This window comes from Sorex fumeus, unplaced genomic scaffold (genome assembly GCF_029834395.1).
Source record: "Sorex fumeus unplaced genomic scaffold, SorFum_2.1 ptg000078l, whole genome shotgun sequence".
In the NCBI taxonomy this organism is placed as follows: Eukaryota; Metazoa; Chordata; class Mammalia; order Eulipotyphla; family Soricidae; genus Sorex; species Sorex fumeus.
In genome coordinates this window covers 5303037-5324859 of record NW_026606135.1, presented here as the reverse complement: position 1 = coordinate 5324859, position 21823 = coordinate 5303037, and the positions used below count along the sequence as shown (strand labels likewise).

The window sequence follows — 21823 nt, the reverse complement described above, 5'->3', positions numbered from 1 at the left end:
TTCTCAACAGAAGGAGCAGAGTCTCATGTAGTAGAGGGGAATGGGTGCTGGCCTGGGAATTGCTCGGCCCCATTCAAGAGCAGGGAGGGTTGCTCCAGGCTGTCACCAGGCATATTCTCATGAAAACCACTGCTTTATCCTTGAGAAGGAGCCCAGAGGGACGGAGGATGCTAAGGTTCGTTGTTCCTTGGCTACTATTTCACGGGTCCACAACCAATCAGTTCTACTATGCTGGATTCATAGTCTACAAAACTGCTTTGAGACTGGAACCAGACACCTAAACAGAGGCTTATCGGACATTTAAAAATCAGATGATAAAAAGCATGTTCATCACCTGCTCCTCAAGGGCTAAGATAACAGCATTCCTGTGTGAAAGGCGCCCAAACATATGGCGTGGCTGGATGCTGGGTGGGCAGGGTATTCTCTGCACATTACTGTAGGCCATGCACATAATGTGCACTGGTTTTGCTCGCATTTCATGCTTATTGAGGGAAACTTTGGAGGCTGATGGAGACTTGGGGACCACTTATAGTAATAATCTCTGGGTCATTGTCAGCTTAACTGTGTGATACTTGAGGGTTTCTGAATTATGTAGGAGTACAGCTAGATCATGAATGTTCCACACAGGAGGTATCCTCGCCCTCTCCTCACAAGGAACTTTGTGCAGGCGGGCAAGGAATGTTTTGGAGAGTGATACCTATTTTTTTTTTTTTGGTTGAGAATGAATGCTTAAAGACAACATCTGCACTGTAGCACTATCATCCCATTGTTCATCGAGTTGCTTGAGCGGGCCCAGTAATATCTCACAACAAATTGTGGGACTTGTTGTTACTGTATTTGGCATATCGAATATGTCAGGGGTAGCTTGCCACACTTTGACATGTGGGTGAGTTACTCTGGGTAGCTTGCTGGGCTCTCTGAGAGGGGTGGAAGAATCAAACCCAGGTTGGCCGGGTCAGCCGTGTGCAAGGCAAACGCCCTACCCATTGTGCTATCACTCCAGCCTGTATCATTGTTTCCAAATGCACCGACACATAGGTTGGAAAGATGAGTTTCAGATCTCAGCTTAATCTAGGTATGCCTATCAGTACAGAATGGGAGAGCTCTGAGCCATTAAGACATGGAACACGTGGTGCATTACTCTGGTCACTTTGCTAATATGCTGATTTCTGTGGTTTTCTAGAGGCAGCTTCTCTGTAGAGCAGGCAGGCCACACCTGTTCTCACTTCCTCTAAACTCACTGGAGCAATGGAATGGTCTGACTTTGGATCAGAGCCACAAGGAGTAATGAATAAAGTAATTCATTCTTGGGGTCAAAGAGAATGAGCATTGGTGGAGGGATGAGTACTCGATCATTGTATAACTGAAACCCAAGCACAAAAATCTGTAAGTCTACAACTGTACCTCATGGTGTTACACTAATAAAATTTTTTTTAAAAAGTGAAAGTACAGGAGTTAAGGCATTTGCGGAGCACGCAGCCTACCCTGGTTCAATCCCCAGCACTCAGTATGGTCCACTCAGTACCACCAGGAGTGATCCCTGAGCACAGAGCCAGGAGTTAGCCCTGGGCATGGCCAGGTGTGACTCCCAGACCAAAATAAAATAAAATGTAGGTAATTTATAATTTTGTTCCTCTTCACACTTCCTGCTCCTCTGCGTTATTCTTCTCTGGATATGCTAAATAGTGGTCTACGTGGGCTCTCTCGTCTCTCTTCACTATCATCCTTTTCCCCTCTTCTTTTATTGTTTGTTTTGTGTTTGGACAACACTCAGTAATGTTCCAGGATTACTCCTGATTCTGCACTCAGGAATAATTCCGATAGTGCTCAGGGGACCATATGGAAGGCCAGGGATCACAGCCAGGTAGAAGGCAAGCATCCTACCTGCTGTACTATCTCTCCAGACCTTGCTACCTCTTTCTTGTGTTGAGTCTTCTGATTTTCCAAGTCTTCAAATTTCTCTTCTCTGTTTTTATTATCTTTAGTGTTGTTGGTGCTCTGATAACTTTGTAAGAAAAAGTGATTAAGAAGTAATGTTTTAGAGACTTTGTCTATTTGAAAATGCTTTATTTTGCCTTCAAACTTGATGATGATGGTTTAGCTAGGCATAAATATCCATTAGAGATAATTTATTTTCAATATGTATAAAGGGCTGGAGTGATAGCACAGAGGGTAGGGCATTTGCCTTGCAAGTGGCCAACATGGTCGATCCGAGTTCGATTCCTCCACCCCTCTCGGAGAGCCCGGCAAGCTACCCAGAGTATCTCGCCCGTAAGGCAAAGCCTGGCAAGCTACCTGTGACGTATTTGATATGCCAAACATAGTAACAATTGTCACAATGGAGACGTTACTGGGTCTGCTCAAGCAAATCGATGAACAACGGGAGGACAGTGACAGTGATGTATAAAGGCATTGTTCCACTGTCTCCTACCTTCCAATGCTGATGCTAAAGGGAGTTTAATTACATTTTTGAAGGCATAAGTCCTGGTGGTGCCTGGGAAACCAGGCAGTGCTGGGAATGGGACCTTGGAGCCCTGCGTGTACTCTCTCTTTGAACTCTTTTCCTGGTCCTCCAATTATGTTTTATTCCTGGTCTTTCTGCAAAGTTTCAGAATTTTCCCTTCTTTCTTAGTATTATGAAATATCCTTAATGGTGGGTATTTTTCATCAGTTATGCAAGGTACGTAGCAGACTCTAAAACTTTAAAAAAATTCTAGTGTTCTAGGAAATTTTCATGAATTATTTTGTTATTGATTTCCTCCCAAGCATTTTTCTCTTCAGACCCCTATTGGTTGGGATACTGGTCCTCTTGTACTAAGCCCTTTTTCTCTCCTCTCAACCTACCTCTTTTTTGGTTGATCTTTGGAAGAATTTATCTCAGATTTATCTTCCAATCTTTCCATTACATTTTTCTACGTTTTCCCTTGTAGAATCACTTTTCTTTCCTTTCTTTCTATGTTCAATTGACAAGCACCTCTTCATCTTTTAAATCTTGTTTCCTCTGAGCAGTCTTCCTGGCTTTCCTAAGCAGACGAAGCAGCTTGTCCATCATAGTGCTCACTTTGCCCTCTTTAGGGATATTTCCAGGGACTGGATTTAACATCTAAGAGCTTCTTTCATTATGCCCCAAACTCCTGAAGTCAGATATTTTTTCCTTTCCTAGTATTCAGTGGATGGAGCAATAGCACAGAGGGTAGGGCATTTGCCTTGTACGCGGCTGACCCGGGTTCGATTCCTCATCCCTCTCAGAGAGCCCAGCAAACTACTGAGAGCCTGGCAAGCTCCCCATGGTGTATTCGATATGCCAAAAACAGTAACAACAAGTCTCACAATGGAGATGTTATTGGTGCCTGCTTGAGCAAATCAATGAACAATGGGAGGACAGTGACAGTGACAGTGACAGTAGTCAATGTTTTGCCTGGCACAAAGCAGGGAAACAGAAAGATACCCATCGAGGGGCTGAAGTGATGGCACAGTGGGTAGGGCGTTTGCCTTGCATGCGGCCGATGGGGTTGATTCCCTGCATCCCATATGGTCCTCTGAGCACCACCAGGGGTAATTCCTGAGTGCAGAGCCAGGAGTGACCCCTGTGCATTACCGGGTGTGACCCAAAAAGCAGGAAAAAAAAAGATACCCATCGAAAATATGAGGGTGAGTTTTCCCAACTGGAACAAATTCTTAACTAACCTGATAAATGTGGGAGCTAGCAACTGAATTAAAGAAAAGCTACATTCAGATACATACTGTACTTGCTTTCAAGTACATAGAATGAAATTCAGTCAATTCTTTTACATAAATTACATGGCCCTTCCAAGACTGCATCAGAATGATTTGTACTTAGTATATCGATCACCAGTCCAAGTAGTAGCTTATTCTTCCTTGTTTGTATGCAAATGAAGGCCTTGAAGTACTAGAAAATAAATGATTTCCCTAAACAAGGGAAACATTTCCTTTACAATTTTGACTTCACTATTAATTTCCAGAAAATATATATATTTTTTTATTTGCAGGCAGCTTAAATAAATACACAGTGAATAAGGCAAAACCAGCCTCGAGTAGGAGCAGACACTGCCTCTTTGGCAAGTATGCCAGGTATGTGGGCTACTAGCGTCTGCTGAACCTGGTGCCCTCCCTTCCGCATTTCACTGTTGTATAAAGTATACGACGGACGAGACCAGTGCAGTCTCCTGCCCCTGCACCTGGCTGTTCCTCACCGGGGTCCCTTGGAGGGGAGCGGGTTGAGCTTTCCTCCCCGCCCCAACCAGGGCTCCGGCAGCGGAAGACCTCCAGGACCAGCCACCACCATGCTGAGACCACTCTCCGCACACATGAAGGTACTGGCAGAGGGACAAAGCCACGCGGGTTCCGGGGCCGAGATCTCCAAGCCTACATGGATTGGAGTCGAGCATCCTCCACCCAGATCCTCCAAATTCCAGTAGGCGGGGGTCACACCCACCACCTGGCCCCCTGGCACCGTGTAATCCCATCAGCGGCCAAGATTCAGAGACTATAAAATCCAGCTCCTGGAACCGCATTCACGGCCGCGCGACATCTTATCAGGACATCTTTTTATGACATCTTCTTATCTCATTCCTACTTTGGACAAACTTGCAGGCTATCGAATGTAGCCTGCCCACAGGGCAGAGTCTGGCAAACTCCCCGTGGCGTACCCAATATGCCAAATACCAGTAACAACGATGGGTCTCATTCTCCTAAAGAGCCTTGAATATAATCTCAGGGCTAGGATGAAAGAGACGTTACTGGGGCCTGCTCGAGGCAATCGACGAATAACAGGATGATGAATGATGAATGAAAAATAAAGTATACAGTGCCACCCAAATTTGGTGCTATCATTATCACTATTGATTTTGTAAAGACCATTTCTTGTAATAGCTATGCAAATAGCAGGGATAGAGTGCATTACCTAATATTATTAGAATAATATTCTAATATTCAGAAACAGTAGGCTCTGAGAGTCGGGGTAGCCTTGCTAAGTGGCCAGGCAGTTGGGAATCCAGCTGTAACCCAGGAATAGGGAGGTCGGGCTCTGGGCAGGATCTACAAGATGCGAGCTCAGGACACCATGAAGCCAGTCCACTCACCATGACTGTGTACTCCGTCTGGGCTCGGATAGCATCTCTCAGGAGCAGCAGCTTTTCCGCATCCTAGGAGTGATAGCACAGCAGGTAGGGCATTTGCCTTGCACGTGACTGACCCGGGTTCGATTCCTCCGTCCCTCTCAGAGAGCCTGGCAAGCTACCGAGAGTATCCCGCCTGCACGGCAGAGCCTGGCAAGATCCCTGTGGTGTATTCGATATGCCAAAAACAGTAACAAGTCTCACAATGGAGACTTTACTGGTGCCCGCTCGAACAAATCGATGAACCATGGGAGGACAGTGCTACAGTGCAACAGAAACAGTGGAAGTGGCCACTCGGTCACCAACCAAGTGGAGAAGTCGGAAATTGCAAATTGCGGAGCTGAGGGGCCCCGTGCCCCTTCCCCAACCACACACCATGAGACCTCAGAGGGGACAGGGCCTACCGGCACAGAAGCCTTGTGGTCAGTCATGGCTTTCACGAAACTCAGGGCCTCGGGGGTGGCAGATCGGATGTTGTCCACCCGTCCCTCCCGGAATCTGCGGATGGAAGCGCTCTCGTAGGTGGGCACGAGCCTCTTGTGCAGCCTGCGGGTGATTAAGGATGAATGGAAATGGGGATGCTGTCTCAGGGGGTCCTCAACTCAACACCCGGAGAAAAATAGCCTCGGCCGCCTTTATTTTTACAGTCCTGACTTGACGTGGGGTCGTATTTCATTTTAATGTTAATAGAATTCTCCAGGAGATTCCCCAAAGATGAATGTTGGGGAAACACTACGACAAAGACATACACTTTCCTTCTTATTCTGGCAGTACTGCGTGGCTGTAAAATTAAAAAGTGACTGGTAGCTTTAAAAAAAACATCCCAATCTGGTGGAAAACCTAGAATTTTCTACTCGACCTGATGAGTGTTTGATAAATAGCACTGAGTGGAATAATTGTGTAATTAATCATTCATGCCCTTAAGGGAATCTCATTTTATTGGAAACAATTCAAGCTTGACCTGTGAAGTGAGGCCAGGAGGGGGGGCCTTGGTGGACATGAGGGGAGGAAGCTGCACTGGCCTGTTTGGGCCAGCAGAGCTTCCCCTAGCATCTGGGCTTCTCCTCCCAGGGCTGGAACCAGAGACACAGTAGCTGCTCCCCCACCAGTCAGAGAAAGCCTCTTCCTTCTCCCTGGAGCAATAGCACAGTGGGTAGGGCGTTTGTTTGCATGAGGCCGACCCGGGTTCGATTCCTCTTCCCTCTCAGAGAGCCCGGCAAGTCACCGAGATTATCCCGCCCACATGGCAGAGCCTGGCAAGCTCCCCATGATGTATTCAATATGCCAAAAACAGTAACAACAAGTCTCACAATGGAGATGTTACTGGTGCCAACTCGAGCAAATCAATGAACAACGTGAGGACAGTGACAGTGACAGTATTCAATGTTTTGCCTCGCACGAAGCAGGGAAACAAAGATACCCATCGAGGGGCTTGAGGAGGAAGTGAGTATTCCTAGGCTTAATTGCCTCACTGGTACACACCTTTCTTGGTGTCTGCCAGCCAGTCCTTGGTGGTGGAGGTAAAGAAAGGGAAAAACAAAATTCAGAAAGTGGCAGTAAGAGCCTGAAGTCACACAGCAAAATCAGAACCTGAATGTCAGCCTCCACGTCTGGTGGGGGATGGGGACAAGGCATGGAAGAGAGGAGGTCAAGTCTTTCTTGGCACAAAGCTTGGCATCACATTTCTTGGAAAGCAGGTGAAGAAACTTCTTGTTGCCTTACATCTTATTTCCCTAAGACTGGCTTGGGGAGCTTGATTCCTGTTTTTCTGTGGTCTTTGGAGGCAAACATCGCACTAAGCACCAAAATAGACATTACCACTGACTGCCACTGATCAACATAAATTTAGGCAGCTTCTGGGTGTGAGGGAGATCTGGCTGTGTCATCTGTCACTCCACTGATCTCCAGGGTTGGTTCGGCTGATCTGGCTGGCTGAGCGGATGTTCCCTTCCTCCTTTACTGCTCCATGTGCATGCCTGAGTGCTGGGTTTATGAGGGATGGACTTCCCCGGATAGAGATGAACCGTTTTCTGGTTAAGGGTATAAGAATAGCCACACTCCCCTGATAGAACTTCCAGACAACCTCCTGATTTAGACAGCTTCCAGGTTTCTGCTAATTTACGAGAAGACTTTTAAAAAAAACCTTGGTATGGTCTAGACACTAAAGAGCATTCTTCACGAGATGCAGAGTATGTTCTGGCTATTCTGCGAGCCCAGGATATGGCCACACTTTTTCTGGTTGCATCCAGTGACAGCTAAGGTCACTGGAGGGTAGAGGAGGGGACCTGGGAGGCTCCACAGCCCCTTTCCACTCTAGATATGTGGCTCTGAAGTGCTTATTAGGTTCCTGAAATGAGGGCCAATTTCAGCCGCCTGCCAGTGTCAGGATACCCAGATGTAGCAAACCCAAATGGCCCTGGTGGTGGTGGTGCTCACACCAGTTATGAGTGGTGGCTTCTAGACAACTGGAACCAGCAGGAACCAGCCTTTGGCTCAAAGAAGCTCAATTTTGCATCTTATTAAAAAATTGTGTGTATGTGTGTATTTAGGTCACACCCTGTGTTCAAGGCTTACACCTCTCTCTGTGCTCAGGGACCACTTCTGGTAGGGCTCAGGGACCACAGAGGGTGCCAAGGATGGACCTGGGGTCAGTGGCTTGCAAGGCAAGTGCCTTATCTTCTGTACTATCTCTCCTAGCCTCCTTTTTGTATTTTAGGTTTAGTCTCCCGTACAAGACTGGATGGACTCCCTACCTTACTTTCAGCTCTTACCCTGTCTTCATCATAGAGCTACCATTAGTGAGATTTTTTTAAACCCCCAGACATGGCCATGCCATCTTTGGCTAATATTTTTTTTTAATTTTTTATAATTTTATTTATTGAATCACCGTGAGATCAATTCCAAAGCTTTCGGGTTTAAGTCTCGGTCATACAATGAAACACCCATACCTTCACCAGTGCCCATTCTCCACCACCAAAACCCCCCAGTATACTCCCATCCCACACCCTCCCGCTACGAGTGGGGCAGATGATTTCTACATTACTCTCTCTTTACTTTGTTTACATTCAATATTCTGACACAAGACCCACCATTATTATTTGCGATTTTACCCCAACACTCTGATCTGCCAAAAAGGCAACAGTAGACAATTTGTTTTCTATTGCTGGTTATAAATAACATATGACGTCGCATGACTGCAGTTGTGGCTAAGCGATTTTGAAATTCCGAAATTTTAACAAATAAATCTGGAGGGATTTCTGCCAAAACCTGCTGGGTTCCAAGATTTGTTCCTGAGTCTCTGGGATTACGGCTGTTAAGCAGCTTGATCAGGAGTCTGGCTAATACTCTTATAATGTATTATATACCTGCTCTCAGTTCCTGAGCCTACTCTGTACCTGCTATGCAAGATAACCAGGGTGTCAGACTTAGGGGAGGACAGTCTGGGAAACAAAGCCAACAGTCAATGAACTAGACTGTTCATATGAATAACAATTGCCAGGGATGAGAAGGAGAACAGGGTCTGCATCGACCTCAGAGGAACGGAAACTGCCTTGCAGGCAGGATGAAGGAGGTTGAAAGTTTGATCCCACCATCACCCCATGTCAAGTGTGATCCCACCAATATTGTCACTGGGATCCCCAACACTATAATAACATGTGCTGACTCTAAGTCACTGTACCTAGGTGTGAGTGAGCACTGTAACCAACTCTGCAGGCCCCAGTGAGCACTGCAGAACTAAAAGGTGTGTGCAAGCCCTGGTCATTGCATACGATCAAGAGAAAGGAAGGAGAAATTACAGACATAGATATAATTTTATATATATGATATATATTGTAATATTTAATTTTATATGTATAAGAGATATCCCCTCTCGGAGAGCCCGGCAAGCTACCGAGAGTATCTCGCTTGCATGGCAGAGCTTGGCAAGCTACCCGTGATGTATTCGATATGCCAAACACAGTAACAACAAAGTCTCTAATGGAGACATTACTGGGCCCACTCGAGCAACTCAATGAACAACGGGAGGACAGTGTTTTTTGTTTTGTATAAGAGATATATGTGAAAGGATATATAAAAGAATATATATGTGCATATATATAATATATTATATATATATAAGAAAGGAAAAGATGTGAGTAGAGAGAACTAGTGGTAAGGGTCAGAGGCAGGTGCAGAGTGAAGGTCTTAGGCAGGAGTGATCTAGGGCAGGGCAGGCCCGGGGCAAGGCCTTTCTCGCCAGCTTTTCTAAAAGCAGGCTGTTGTAAGGAGAGTGTTAGAGGTGCTATGGTTGACCTCTGATTTGTATATTTCAAAACTCGCGGTCCATGAAGACAGGAGGACAGTGGGCATGGATGGAAGCAGAGACTCCTGGGAACAAGTGGCAGTGACTCAGCCTGAGCTGGGTGGACCTGGGAGGGGTCAGTTGCATTGGAAGCGGGAATGCAGGGAGGAGAGAGGTTCAGGAGATCTGAGGAGATCTGACAGAGGGATGTGGGAGATGAGGACAAATCAGGCTGAGTTCCAAAATGTCTCATTTGGTTCACTGGGGAGATCCTCGCTACATTTCCCTAGGGAGGGAAACAGCCACAGCGATAAGGCCCTACAAGAGTCTGGAGCAGCAGGAGGAGGCCTGGGCCTCTTGGTTTATTTTGGTGTATGGTGGGCTGGAGCGATAGCACAGCGGGTAGGGTGTTCGCCTTACACGCGGCCAACATGGCCGACCCGAGTTCGATTCCTCCGCCCCTCTCGGAGAGCCCGGCAAGCTACCGAGAGTATTCGATATGCCAGACACAGTAACAACAAAGTCTCCAATGGAGACGTTACTGGGCCCGCTCGAGCAAATCGACGATCAACGGGAGGGCCTTTACCTTTACCTTTATGGTGGGCTCAACATCTGGAGGGGCTCAAGGTTCACCAAGGCTACTCCCTAAAGTGTTGGGGCTTGAACCCAGGGCCTCTCCTATGTAAGGCACGTGCTCAACCTCTTGAGCCACATCCCTGGTCCACGGAGCCTGGCTGCTGCTTTTATGTTTTTCTGTTTGGGAAGTGAAGCGCTGCTATTTCAAACCTAAACGACGTCAAGTACAGGATGCAGGGAGGAAATGTGGATGCCCAGCATCCCTCTGTGCGCTCCGGGCCCCCACTCAGGCACACCTCTGACTGCCAGTTCCCTCCTCCAGAATGAGTTTGACTTCCAGGTGGATCAGCTTCTCAATTTGTATTCGCTCCCTGAGACTAGGTCACGTGACTCCTCTCCTGCTGCCTTCCCTGGCCACCCACATTCTCCAGGCTGGAAAGGCTCCCCCACTGGGGAAGCTCCTGGGGTCTAGACATGTGCTTGTCTGACCCGGCATCATGTTCTGGCACACCTTCCAGCTCACCTGTAGAAGGTCAGCTGCAGCGCCACCTGAATAAAGGCATCAGGGCTGCATTTCTGCTTCTTGATGAATGTCTTCCCGTAGCTGTCAAACTTATAAACAATGAAGTCAAGATTTTTCACGATGCTGTGGAAGAATAAAAGAAGCACTTATAAAATGCAAAATTGGAGGCACATCCCAAGCATTTGTTTAACTGTGTTGCTGATCTAGATCCTCCTGCTCACGATGGACTCAGTTCCCGCTCACACCTCTCCCTCTCCCCATGAGACAAGTGGTAAGGAAATGGCAGAGGGCACACAGACCAGGGTTACTTGGAATTGATAACTAGGCTTGTCTGGGCAGGGTGGCAGCCCTGCTTTGTGCATGGGAGCGGCCTGGGGCCCCCTGGGGTCTTTGCTTGGGCAGGAAGAGCACTGCTTACAAGGGACAACTGTGAGCTCTGCTGTGCATGGAAGAAAGAGGCCATTCATTTGGCGCCGCTGGGAAGGGCTATCCAGATGTTCCTGGGTTCTATTGGCATCCCGGGCATCCTGACAGAGTCAGCAAACCCCTCTCATGTCTGTTTATCAGGTGGTTGGAAAACCTGTCTCCTTACTCAGACTCATCCTTGTGCTTTGGGAGGAAAAGACTGGGACTCGTCACTGATCTTGGTTGCCATGCTTGACCTTGAAACTACTCCCTGAGTCTCCCACAAGTCACTGTCAGAGGAACAGAAAAATTCCCTGGGTCTCCACTGAGATGCCTGAGTGTGACGCCTGGCCCCTCCAGCTGCTCCATATTTCCCAGCTCCCTCCTCCAGAATGAGTTTTACTTCCAGATGGACCAGCTCCTCTTGGTCCATGCTGAACCAGAGTTTCTGATAAGGCAGAAGCACCTGGAAACTGCATGTCCCAGCCTTGCCTGCCTAGACCCCCTTCCATGGGTGGCTCCTGCTTCCCTACCCCCAAGCCCCTCCTGGATCTTCCCTTCCTCCAGGGTGAGGAGCGGGGCGGCTGGCATCAGCTGTGATCACCTAGCATCTGCTTGAGTCCTTGCTAGAAAGCAGTCTTGGTCCTCTACCCAGGACTCACCAGCTCACCGACCAATTCTGCTCATGGGTTATTCCAACAATGGCCAAGGTCAAGTATCACACCGTTTTCTTTTTCTTTTCTTTTGTTTTTATTTGCTTTTTTGGATCACACCTGACAATGCACAGGGGTTACTCCTGGCTCTGAACTCAGGAATCACCCCTGGCAGTGCTCAGGGGACCATATGGGATGCTGGGAATCGAACCCGGGTTGGCCATGTGCAAGGCAAATGCCCTTCCTGCTGTGCTATTGCTTCAGCCCCTATCACACCGTTTTCAAGATGAATATCCAGGGTCTCTGTCACTCCCTCAGAAAAGCCAGTCAAGTGTCAACAGATCTTGGTGGCCTCATCCTCCTCATCCTTGGCAACTGAGCCTGCCACACCCTGCCCTGCCCACCTGCACTCTCCTGATCCCCACAGACTACAACTGGCTCACCACAAGATGCTGCCCAATCAGCCTCTTTAGGAAAGGACAGTGCAACTCTGCACAGTAGGGTGCTCACTTCCCTCCGGTACCCCAACTCTGGCCACTCTCTCATTTGTTGTTTTTCAAACTGGCCTGGGATTCTTTAGAAAACCATACAAGAAGGAACAAGGGCTGGAGTGATAGCACAGCGGGTAGGGCATTTGCCTTGCATGCAGCCAATCCTCCTGACCCAGGTTCGATTTCTCTGCCCCTCTTGGAGAGCCCGGCAAGCTATCGAGAGTATCTTGCCCACACGGCAAAGCCTGGCAACAAGCTACCCATGACATATTTGATATGACAAACACAGAAACAAGTGTCACAATGGAGACGTTACTGGGCCCACTCGAGCAAATCGATGAACAATGGGAGGACAGTGACAGTGACAAGAAGGAACAAGCTGCCCTGCTGCCTCTCTGGCTGCCTGTACCATGGACTCCTATTCATCTTCAAGAACTCCTTTTTTTTTTATTGCAAAGACCACCTTCAATGCTCTCATAGAATTCAGCATCTTGTCCTCTGTAGGTTCAGGCACTGACTGCATCATAAATGTTCTGCTATGGGCATTTAGACCAGTCTCAAGTATGCAGGGCAGGCCTCAGAACACATTCATGGCTATGCCCACAGAGCTTGAGCTCACCAGAGCTCAGCACATGTTGAATTTATGAATGAACAAACAAATAGATGAATCGAATTGTGTCACTCAGTCAACAAGGAAACGAACTTCAAAGGTGCATATCAAGTTGCCAGCCTATGGCTTCCTCTGCACCTTGTCACTGAGCCGACACTGGCCCACTGAAGCAGCTGACTTTCACCCCTCCTGCCTGGGTCCCGTTAGGACCTGGGCTGCCCCTTGTGCCCAGAAGAATGCCCGCCTATCAAACTGCAGTGTGAAGTCCAGCAAATCGAAATAGCCTGGATTCAAATGACCTATTCAAACGAGTTGTATATAACTCACATAAGGCAAGAAGGATTTCCCCACCTTGACTCAGTCAGGTGAGACCTTTGGAAAAGAAATAGCTCAATGTTTGCATTTTATGGAAATGAGGGACACTTGGGCAAGGTTATTTCCCCAGAGCTACAGCTCCCCTTTTGTTTGACTACATTTCCATCAGGGAGTGAGGAGAGGAAGAGGAGCTGTGGTCTTTGGAACTTGCCAGGCTGTGCCATCAACCAGGACAGGCAGGGTCGGTGACACCCCAGCCCGCCCCCAAATCACCACCCTCAAGGACACACTTGGACTTCTCCTCACCATTGAAGTTTCTCCGCCGAGGAGGCTAAGAGGCCTTGAATTTCCGGGGAGCACTTCCACCTCAGCCTCCTGGGGGCTGGTAACTCACTGACTGAATCTGCTCGAACCAGCTTCTTGCTGCTCTTCATCCTGGAGGCACAGTGAATGGAGTTGTGGCCACCTCAAACCTGTGGCCTGGTCCCTCCCTCTAGGGCAAAGCTGAGGACATCCTCCCTGTGGCTTTTATACTCCATCTTTGGCAGGAACTTTCTCAATGTTGCATCACCCCCACCCCAACCCCTGACCCCCAGTGGCCATCCCACTTTTCTGGCCGGGCCTGGCATCCACTGTGCAGTCTGGCTTTGGTGGGGAGGGCCCCGCTGATGGACTCACATATGCTTGAGCAGGTGTTCAGTGCACTGCACCAGGACAATGCCATCGAATGGGGAGTGTTCACACACCACTCCACATGTGCCATCTCGGCCCACCACAAACTGCAGAGAAAGAGGGAACATCTGGGAGAAGCAGCATTGCAGCCAGCCCCTTGTCTCCAGTCCACGCCTCCTCCCTTGCCTCCCCCAGGGTCCTCTTCTCTCAGGGCACCAAAGCTTAATCCCATCTGTAAAGAGTACTGCATTTGGACTGAACATGATTGCCACTCAATGCCTCTTTTGCAGACCACAACACCCAAAAGGAGAGAGAACAAAAGGGAATGCCCTGCCATAGAGGCAGGGTGGGAAGGGGGGGGATGGGTGTGGGAGGAATATTGGGATCCATGGTGGTGGAAAACGGGCACTGGTGGAGGAATGGGTATTTGATCATTGTATAATTGAAACCCAAGCAGAAAAATTTGTAAATCTACAACTGTACCTCATGGTGTTTCACTAATAAAAATTTTAAAAAAAGAGTGCTGCATTTACCAAGGCCCCAGACTATGGAATCTAAGTAGTTTTCAACGGTGCCATCCCCTTCCCAGAAAAGCTCTGGGAAGTGATGGTGGACAAGCCCAAAGTTCCCTGGCTGAAACAGCCCAGTGTTTCCTGAGAACTTGCACAAATATGGTACATGCTGTCCACAGGCTGGGGTCCACAGGTGGGCAGCTTTGATATGAATCTGTTACCCACCCCCATTCCCTGTCCCTTTCAGGGCTCAAATTAGGACCACCATCTAGTACTGTCTTGTGTGGCCATATCTCCTAGACCCTGTATGTTTGGAAATTGTTGGCCTCGTGCCCAGGATTTAGAGTCATGTGCATTCATAGTGGGCGTTCAATTACTCTGTTGAACAAACAAATGCAAGGTGGCTATCCCATTTGGATGGTGAGCAGATTCCCAGGGAGAAATAAAATTCGCTGTGAGTGAAGGCAAAGGCGTAGGACTGCTCTCCAGCCAGAGACCCGGCTTCACGCTTCACTGTTGCCACCTGCTAGCTGGGAGAGCTTCCAACAGATGCTTCCACTCTCTGGCTGCAGTTTGCTCTCAGTTTGAATTTAAAAGCGTTCAATAAGGTCCAGTTTACAGGATTGGTATGAAAACCAACGAGAAGCGATATGAAAGGCAATGGGAGCCCTGGAGACTTCTCACTATCTTTATCGTTCCTTTACTAAGACTGTAGTATGTAGCTGCCCCGGAAGGGACATAGAGCACCAAAGGACTAGAAGAACATCTCAGTAGGATGGGATGTGATTCTTCATGTTTGGTTGTTTTTGTTCTCCTAAGCAGTGCTTAGAGGACCCTGGGACTGCCCAAGTGGTACTTGTAGAACCATGTGATGCCAAGAATCAAAAATGGGGTCTAAGCATTCCAGACACATTCTCCATCCACTTAAGCCATCTCCCCAACTCTTAGACCTGATTCTTAAAGTGCAGCCTGAGTAAAATGGGGCTCGCTATTAGCCTAGGTCAGCACAGCATCATGCCCAAGAGATGCCAGTAAAGTCCCAAGTCAATAAAAAAAGTCCTAATCTGAAAGTTTCGCTGACACCCCTCCCAGGTGACCAAATACACACACACACACACACACACACACACACACATCTGAGGCAACACTCTACACATCTCCCCACACCTCTCCCATAGAGTTCTAGTTATCTGAATCTCTTCTGGGGGGACTATACCACCTCTGGTGGTGCTCAGGGTGTACTTTTGGCTCTGCACCCAGAGATAATATCTGGCAGGACTTGGGGACCCTATGTGGTGATGAGGATTTGAAGCCAGGATGTCCACATGCAAAGCAAGTGCCTCACCTGCTGTACTATCTCTTGGTCCAGTTGCCTGTATCTTGACTCCATTCCTGTCTTGCTATTTTTTTTTTTTTGGCCAGGGGAAGGGCCTTCCCAGCAGTGCTCAGAGTCCCAGGGTTTTATGTCAAGCCTAACAGGGTGGACCTGATGGTTTAGTGTTTGCTCAAGTCCAGCAGATATACCTGGAAATGCTTTACAGGCCAGACAGTGTTGGGGACCGAACTTGGGGTCTTGAGCATGCAAGGCATTCATTCTATTCCTTTGAGTCCTTTATACCCATTTTTCCAAAATAATTTCCCATAGACTTTCTCTTAAAATTCATCCCTCCCAAACTCCTTCCTCTCCTCCGGCAGAGTCCCCTGCCTCTCTGCTCTGAGATAAACTCTGATCCTCTTTATTCGGGTCCACAGGGCCTCTGGATTCTGAAGTTCACCCAACAATCTGTGCTACTTGCAAAAAGCCAGGCATGGTGTGGCAGGAGCGGGAGAGGTGGGCGTGCTCACATATTAGTGTCTACCTGCCTGTGTCACAGAAAGAAGGGGGGGGGGGGTAGGGAGCTTTGCAAAAACCACGACCAAGCCTTGTTAGGCTGCAGGTTCTGCATCTCCATGAGATCATTTCAATCCTGCTGCTGCTCCGTGAAAGATTACACGCCATTAGTGTCACGGTGGAGGCAAAAACAGCCAGCGCAGCAGCAGAGCACTCATGAGCAATAGCAGAATCAATATGCAAACCGATGGAAAGGATAACCTGCTGAACACAGGAGACGGAAAACGAGAAAAACGAGGCACTGCCTAGAAAATACTCATCAATGTGATGGTGCTGAACTGGAGCACGGAGAGGGCTTGGCAGCTGCAGCATCCGGCTGTGGTGAAAACTGTGATTCTCCCGACAGACTGGAGCAGAGTCAGCACAGCCATGTGAGGAAGGCAGGATGAAGGGATGGAATGAGGGGATCGTGGCTTCACCCCCATCTACATCAGTACTTTAGGCTGATGTCATGCAAACGAGTACCAAATTCACTGTCTTGGTTCATTTTGATGATGGGCTGTCTGAGCCTCTTTGGGATGAGGGGAGTGTGTCCTCACAATCAGGGCACAGTGCCCTGAAGAAAGAGAGTAGTAGAAGTGAGGTGCTGGCTTTGCATGCAGCCGACCCAGTTTGATCTGATCCCCAGCACCACTTCTGGTTCCCTACACAGTGTAAGGAATGATTCCCAAGTGCAGACCAAGAATGAGCAGTGAGCACAGAGCCAGAAGTGGGCTTTGCCTTCAGACAGATGTGGCCATAAACACCAAAATTAAAAAAAAAAGTCCTTTTCAAAGATGCTGATGCCACTGGGCAAGCATCACTGATTGTCACTGTTGAGGAGTTGTCAGTGAGCGTCCCTGGCTCACAATGTGATGGGAAATGGGAAATGAACCCCAGATCTGACCCTGACCACCACACCCCCACACACACACATGGCCAGTACAGGCTAGAAGAAGGCTCCAAAGCTTGATACAGGGCTGACCACTTGCTTTTGAGACGCCAAATCAGTGGTACCCCAGGGCACATCGCCAGCAATTTCTACCGCTTCCACCCCAGTTGCAGCCAGTGGTCATCAGAGGTCAGCGAGTGAGTGAACCTGCTGGAACCAAGCACGGGGTCCCACAGATTCTTACCTGCAGGGACTTGTCGTACCAGCGGTTTGCCCCATTCTTGCTGCAGCCTCCTCCGTGCAGGAGCTGGAGTGCCCTGTTGGTGTGACTGAGATCCACGCCTCCTGGGCCGTCCAGGCACACCAGGCAGATGCAGCGCTCGATCATGTCCAGCGAGTCCCGGTTGGTGGAGTCTACGGGGCAGGCAAGCGAGGCCTTGGCACCTGCCCTGCCCTGGATGGGGTGGGCTCCCCGCCACAGTCCCGCACTGCAGGCACCCACACAGACATCCAGATGTGAAGCCAGTCCTGATCTCTCCCTCCAATCCTGGGCTTGGGCTGTGAAGTCAGCCAGACTGTCCTGAGCCTCTGGATGACCATAGGGCCCTCTGCCCTCAAGGTCTCTGCAAGTATGTAGCTGCCCTCGGCTGTGGGCAGTTTTACCCCAGGTGTGTGCTCACTTGTACACTGGTCCTGCCTTTGAGGAAAAAAGGAGGTTGGCGTAGAAACTTCTCCTGGGCCATTAGAACTTCCAGGTCCGCCCAAACCAGAGGAGAAGCTCCAATTCTCCCATGCAACCGCACCCTGCTCTAACACCCCTCAAACCACAACTGGCAAGTAGGTATTTTTATTTGTCTTGAACTAGGATTTTTTGTCATTTGTGTTTGAAGGGCTACACCTGGCAAGGATCAGGGCTTGCTCTGTGCTCTGCGGTTCTTCTGAGAGATGCTTAGGTGGTACTGAGGATCGAACCAGTCTCCCATATGCCAAGCCTGAGCTCTAGCCACGGAGGTCTCTCCCTGGCCCCAGTTGCTGAAAGTATTTATAGTTAAGAAAATCTGGAGAAAAGAAGCAAGGATGCTGGTCTTCCTCACCCACATCCCCAGCTGCCGTTTGATGCAGAGGACAGGTAGGAAGCCAGGCTGCCTCAACCTTTATCCCGAGGAGTCTACTGGAGCTGTCTCCTGGAATCATCAGGATGAAAAGCCATCAATGTGGGTAGGAGAGTCACCGAGTGGGCTCGACTTCTCCACAGGGGATGATGGACTGAGCTTCCTGGAACAGAGCTGAGCCAGCCAGATAGGCTGCTCCAAGGAGGGAAGAGGCAAAAGCCTGCTCAGTGGGACCTGGTGGGGCCACAGCTGCTGCTGCTGTATTAACACACCAGCCAGGAGACTTGACTGTGGTGATTTAATTCATTCTCTTCCATCACGCCAGGGTTCAGGGCCTAACAGTGAGGGTTATCCATCACCCAGAGACCCTGACCTCTGGGCTGGATGCTGTCACAGAATGAAGTTCTGGGTGACCTTTCATGAGAAGGTCAGGAGAAGAGAAGAACAAACATTCTCTTCTCCTGCCTCAGAATGTTCTAGGTGTAGAAAAATTAGGTACATGGTATATGGAGCAAAGGGGCATTATGTTGCCTACATTGCTATTGCATATCCCAGTCTCCATCCTCCCTTTTGTCAAAGAAAGAGTGGATTCTAGCTCTACACACAAGCAGCCACGAGCAAAGTCACAGTTTCAGGCTCCGTTATAGGCAGAGGTAAACATGTCTAAATTCTGCCAATAAGATCTAAAATACTATTAGACAGCTTCCAAGAAAACTCCTCAAAGATAACTGGCATGTACTCTTTGCTTTCTTTCTACTTTCTCCCCGGCTATGATGGCAACCTCAAATTCCCAAAACCCCCAGTAATGATGGATGCTGGTCCTCATTCCAGGGATCTGATTCCAGTGCTAATGGGCCATACATGGCGGATTTGGAAATGTGAGGAATCTAGCAACAGCAGAGAACCACTGAAGGCAGAGGGCGATTTGGAGTTTAGGATGTCTGTCTGCTTGGGCCAGGGTCTGCCAGCCAAGGGCAGCCCAAATACCACACACCTTGGCCCCAGTGACCACGCCTTAGTGAGCCCCTTGAGCTTTGGCTTGGTATCTGTCGCCATCAGGGTTTCCTCAGAAATAGTCCCAGGGTCAACAGGACAGTCAAGAGGACAGGAGAGAAGGAGGTCTGACACAGACCTTCTCTGTGGGGTAGCCAAGAAAACATAATTTCTGGATATTAAAAATTCTAGCCACCTCCAAGCTGCGGGGGACCCCCACAAGGAGGGCCTGAGCCATCACTGGTGCAGGTTGCTTAGGGACTCAGAGCTCAGCACCAACCACCAGAAACCAGGTGCTGGCTCATTAGACAGAATGAAATGGGAGCAGGTCTGCAGAGCCGGATGCCAGGTGGCCTTGCAAATGAACTCCCGGCATCCGAGATGCTGATCGGTCAAATGCTGACAAGTTTATCGTGTAAGGCAGAAAATGAACTACCCCCAAATCTATCCACCAGGACTCTGGCCCCAATCTAATGGAAACACGGGGCGGTGGGCTGCAGGCAGGCAGGAGCCGTTTGTCTTGTGACATCCTCATCGAGCACCATGGCGGCTCGTTTAATGTGGCAAATCAATCTTCCTCAAGGAGTCCCTGCTTAATAGTGAGAAGCCGGAATTGAAAAATAGGAGGAGCTTGCTCCACCACCCCCACCAGGGGAACTGCAGACATCCCAGAGGCTACAAGGCCATGGAGAGCCCTGGAGCTTCTGTTGAGAGGGGTTGAGAGCTTAACAACCTGATTGAGCTGAGTGAGGGTGAGAGCAACACAGCATCCCTGTCAAAGGAGCGCTGGAGAAGCTTCAGGGGCTGATCCCCAGCACACGCGCCCACTCACCTATGCATACACACAGACCCAGACAAACACAGACTTCTGACACTTGCCTTCTCTGATCTCCTTCCCAGACAGCTGGCTGGAGTTTGATTTTTAAAAATTGCCCTGCTGTTCTCCTATACATGATCCAAGGGTGGAGGCCTTTTCTCAGAGGCTTAGAGTCTCTAGACATGTGTCAATCCCCTCTGTTTTTCTCAGATGGAGGAATCTTATCTCCTTTGGGGAAGTAATTACAGCATCATATATTCCATGTTCTTGCCCCTTCTTTAGCTCGTGAAAGTAACTTTCAATGACCAATCCACTCACTTGTGCCATCCACAGATATCAAAAGGTTAAAAACCATTGGCTTAGTGGGTAATCATTAGGGTCTTGGTCCCAAGAGACTTAAGTACTCCAACAAAAGTGTTTCTTGTTCAATGAAGCCTGGCTCTTGTAAATGAGAACCTCCACTCTTCTTCCTCTTCTAAAGAGCTCAAGAGACAGGGATTTCTACTCCCAGAAAGATCATCTGGACTTCCTTTCTCCTCACTGAAAACCCTGGGCTTTGTATTTAAAACAAACAGAAGAAGATTATGAAAGAGTAAAAGAGAAGGCAGAACTAGGGACCTCAGGATTCAAAGATGATGATGGGTTCCCTGCTTAATAAAGATTGAATTGTGTTCTGCTCTTGCCTCCTAAAATTTGTATATTGAAGTTCTAGCTCCTGGTGTGACTGTATTCAAAGATCAGACCTACAAAGAGATAATTAAGCTAAAATAAGACTATAAAGAAGGAGTCTTGGGGCTGGAGAGATAGCACAGCGGGTAGGGCATTTGCCTTGCACGCGGCCGACCCAGGTTCGATTCCCAGCATCCCATATGGTCCCCTGAGCACTGCCAGGAGTAACTCCTGAGTGCAGAGCTAGGAGTAACCCCTGTGCATCGCCAGGTGTGACCCAAAAAGAAAAAAAAAAGGAGTCTTATTAAACCAACACAACTGTTGTCCTTATAAAAAGAGGAAATGATAACAGAGATCATGCGTACAGAGGAAAGATCATGTGAGAGTCAGTCAATCTGGTAAACTAGGGAGAAAGGTCTCAGCAGAAAACAACCCTGCCTATAACTGACACCTAATCACGAACAGCTTAATGGGTAACCATTACGAACAGACCCTTTGTAAGGGTCTATCTCACAGTGATTCAAATGAAAAAAAAAATCAATCACTGTCAATCAACCACTGTCCTCCCGTTGTTCATCGATTTGCTTGAGCAGGCCCAGTAACGTCTCCATTGGAGACTTTGTTGTAACTGTGTTTGGCATATCGAATACATCACAGGGAGCTTGCCAGGCTCTGCTGTGCGGGCGAGATACTCATGGTAGCTTGCCGGGCTCTCCGAGAGGGGCGAAGGAATTGAACTCTGGTCGGCCATGTTGGCTGCGTGCAAGGCAAACGCCCTACCGCTGTGCTATCGCATTTGAAAAAAAAAAAAAACCCTGCCAGCATCTGTATTTTGCACTTTCAGCCTCCAGAACTGAGAAATTTTTTGTTTCATTGCTTCATTCACCCAGTCTCTGGTATTCTGTTATGGCATCCCTAAAAAATAAGTGCATTGGGCCTTCTTTCACCTAAATACATCATATTTGGAATTCATATAACCAGAAATACAAAAAAATTCCCAACAAAAGCTTGCTCTCTTTAGCTGAAGAACCAGGTGTGAGGCAGAATAGCAAGACAGACCATCTTTGGCTAATAACCTTGCCCCTGGCCAACATAGACCAAGTGGAGAGCCTAAACTTCTCTCATCACCAGTCTGAGATGAATCATCTTAACTTCTGGTATTAAGGAAGGGGTGGTCTTAGAAGGAAGTTGGAACTTTCATAACTTCTGGGCAATAAATACCATGCCAGTTGCCTCCCTAATTTGGCATTAGCAGGGACTATGAGGTGAGCTTGAATTCCCATCTTCCACCTT

The 21823-nt window shown here is 48.5% G+C and overlaps 1 protein-coding gene across 3 annotated transcripts in view; it reads right to left on the bottom strand.

Annotated features, from left to right (window-relative positions):
* Positions 1-21823, bottom strand: part of CHAT (choline O-acetyltransferase) — a 60783-nt gene that overhangs the window by 3327 nt on the left and 35633 nt on the right. For all 3 annotated transcript variants that reach the window (XM_056130459.1, XM_056130458.1, XM_056130457.1), the window contains exons 8-13: positions 17184-17353; positions 13672-13772; positions 13300-13428; positions 10520-10642; positions 5543-5684; positions 5103-5165 (exon numbers count right to left, since the gene is read on the bottom strand). In XM_056130459.1, the coding sequence (XP_055986434.1) occupies positions 5103-5165; positions 5543-5684; positions 10520-10642; positions 13300-13428; positions 13672-13772; positions 17184-17353 (728 nt within the window). The remainder of the gene's footprint in view (positions 1-5102; positions 5166-5542; positions 5685-10519; positions 10643-13299; positions 13429-13671; positions 13773-17183; positions 17354-21823) is intronic.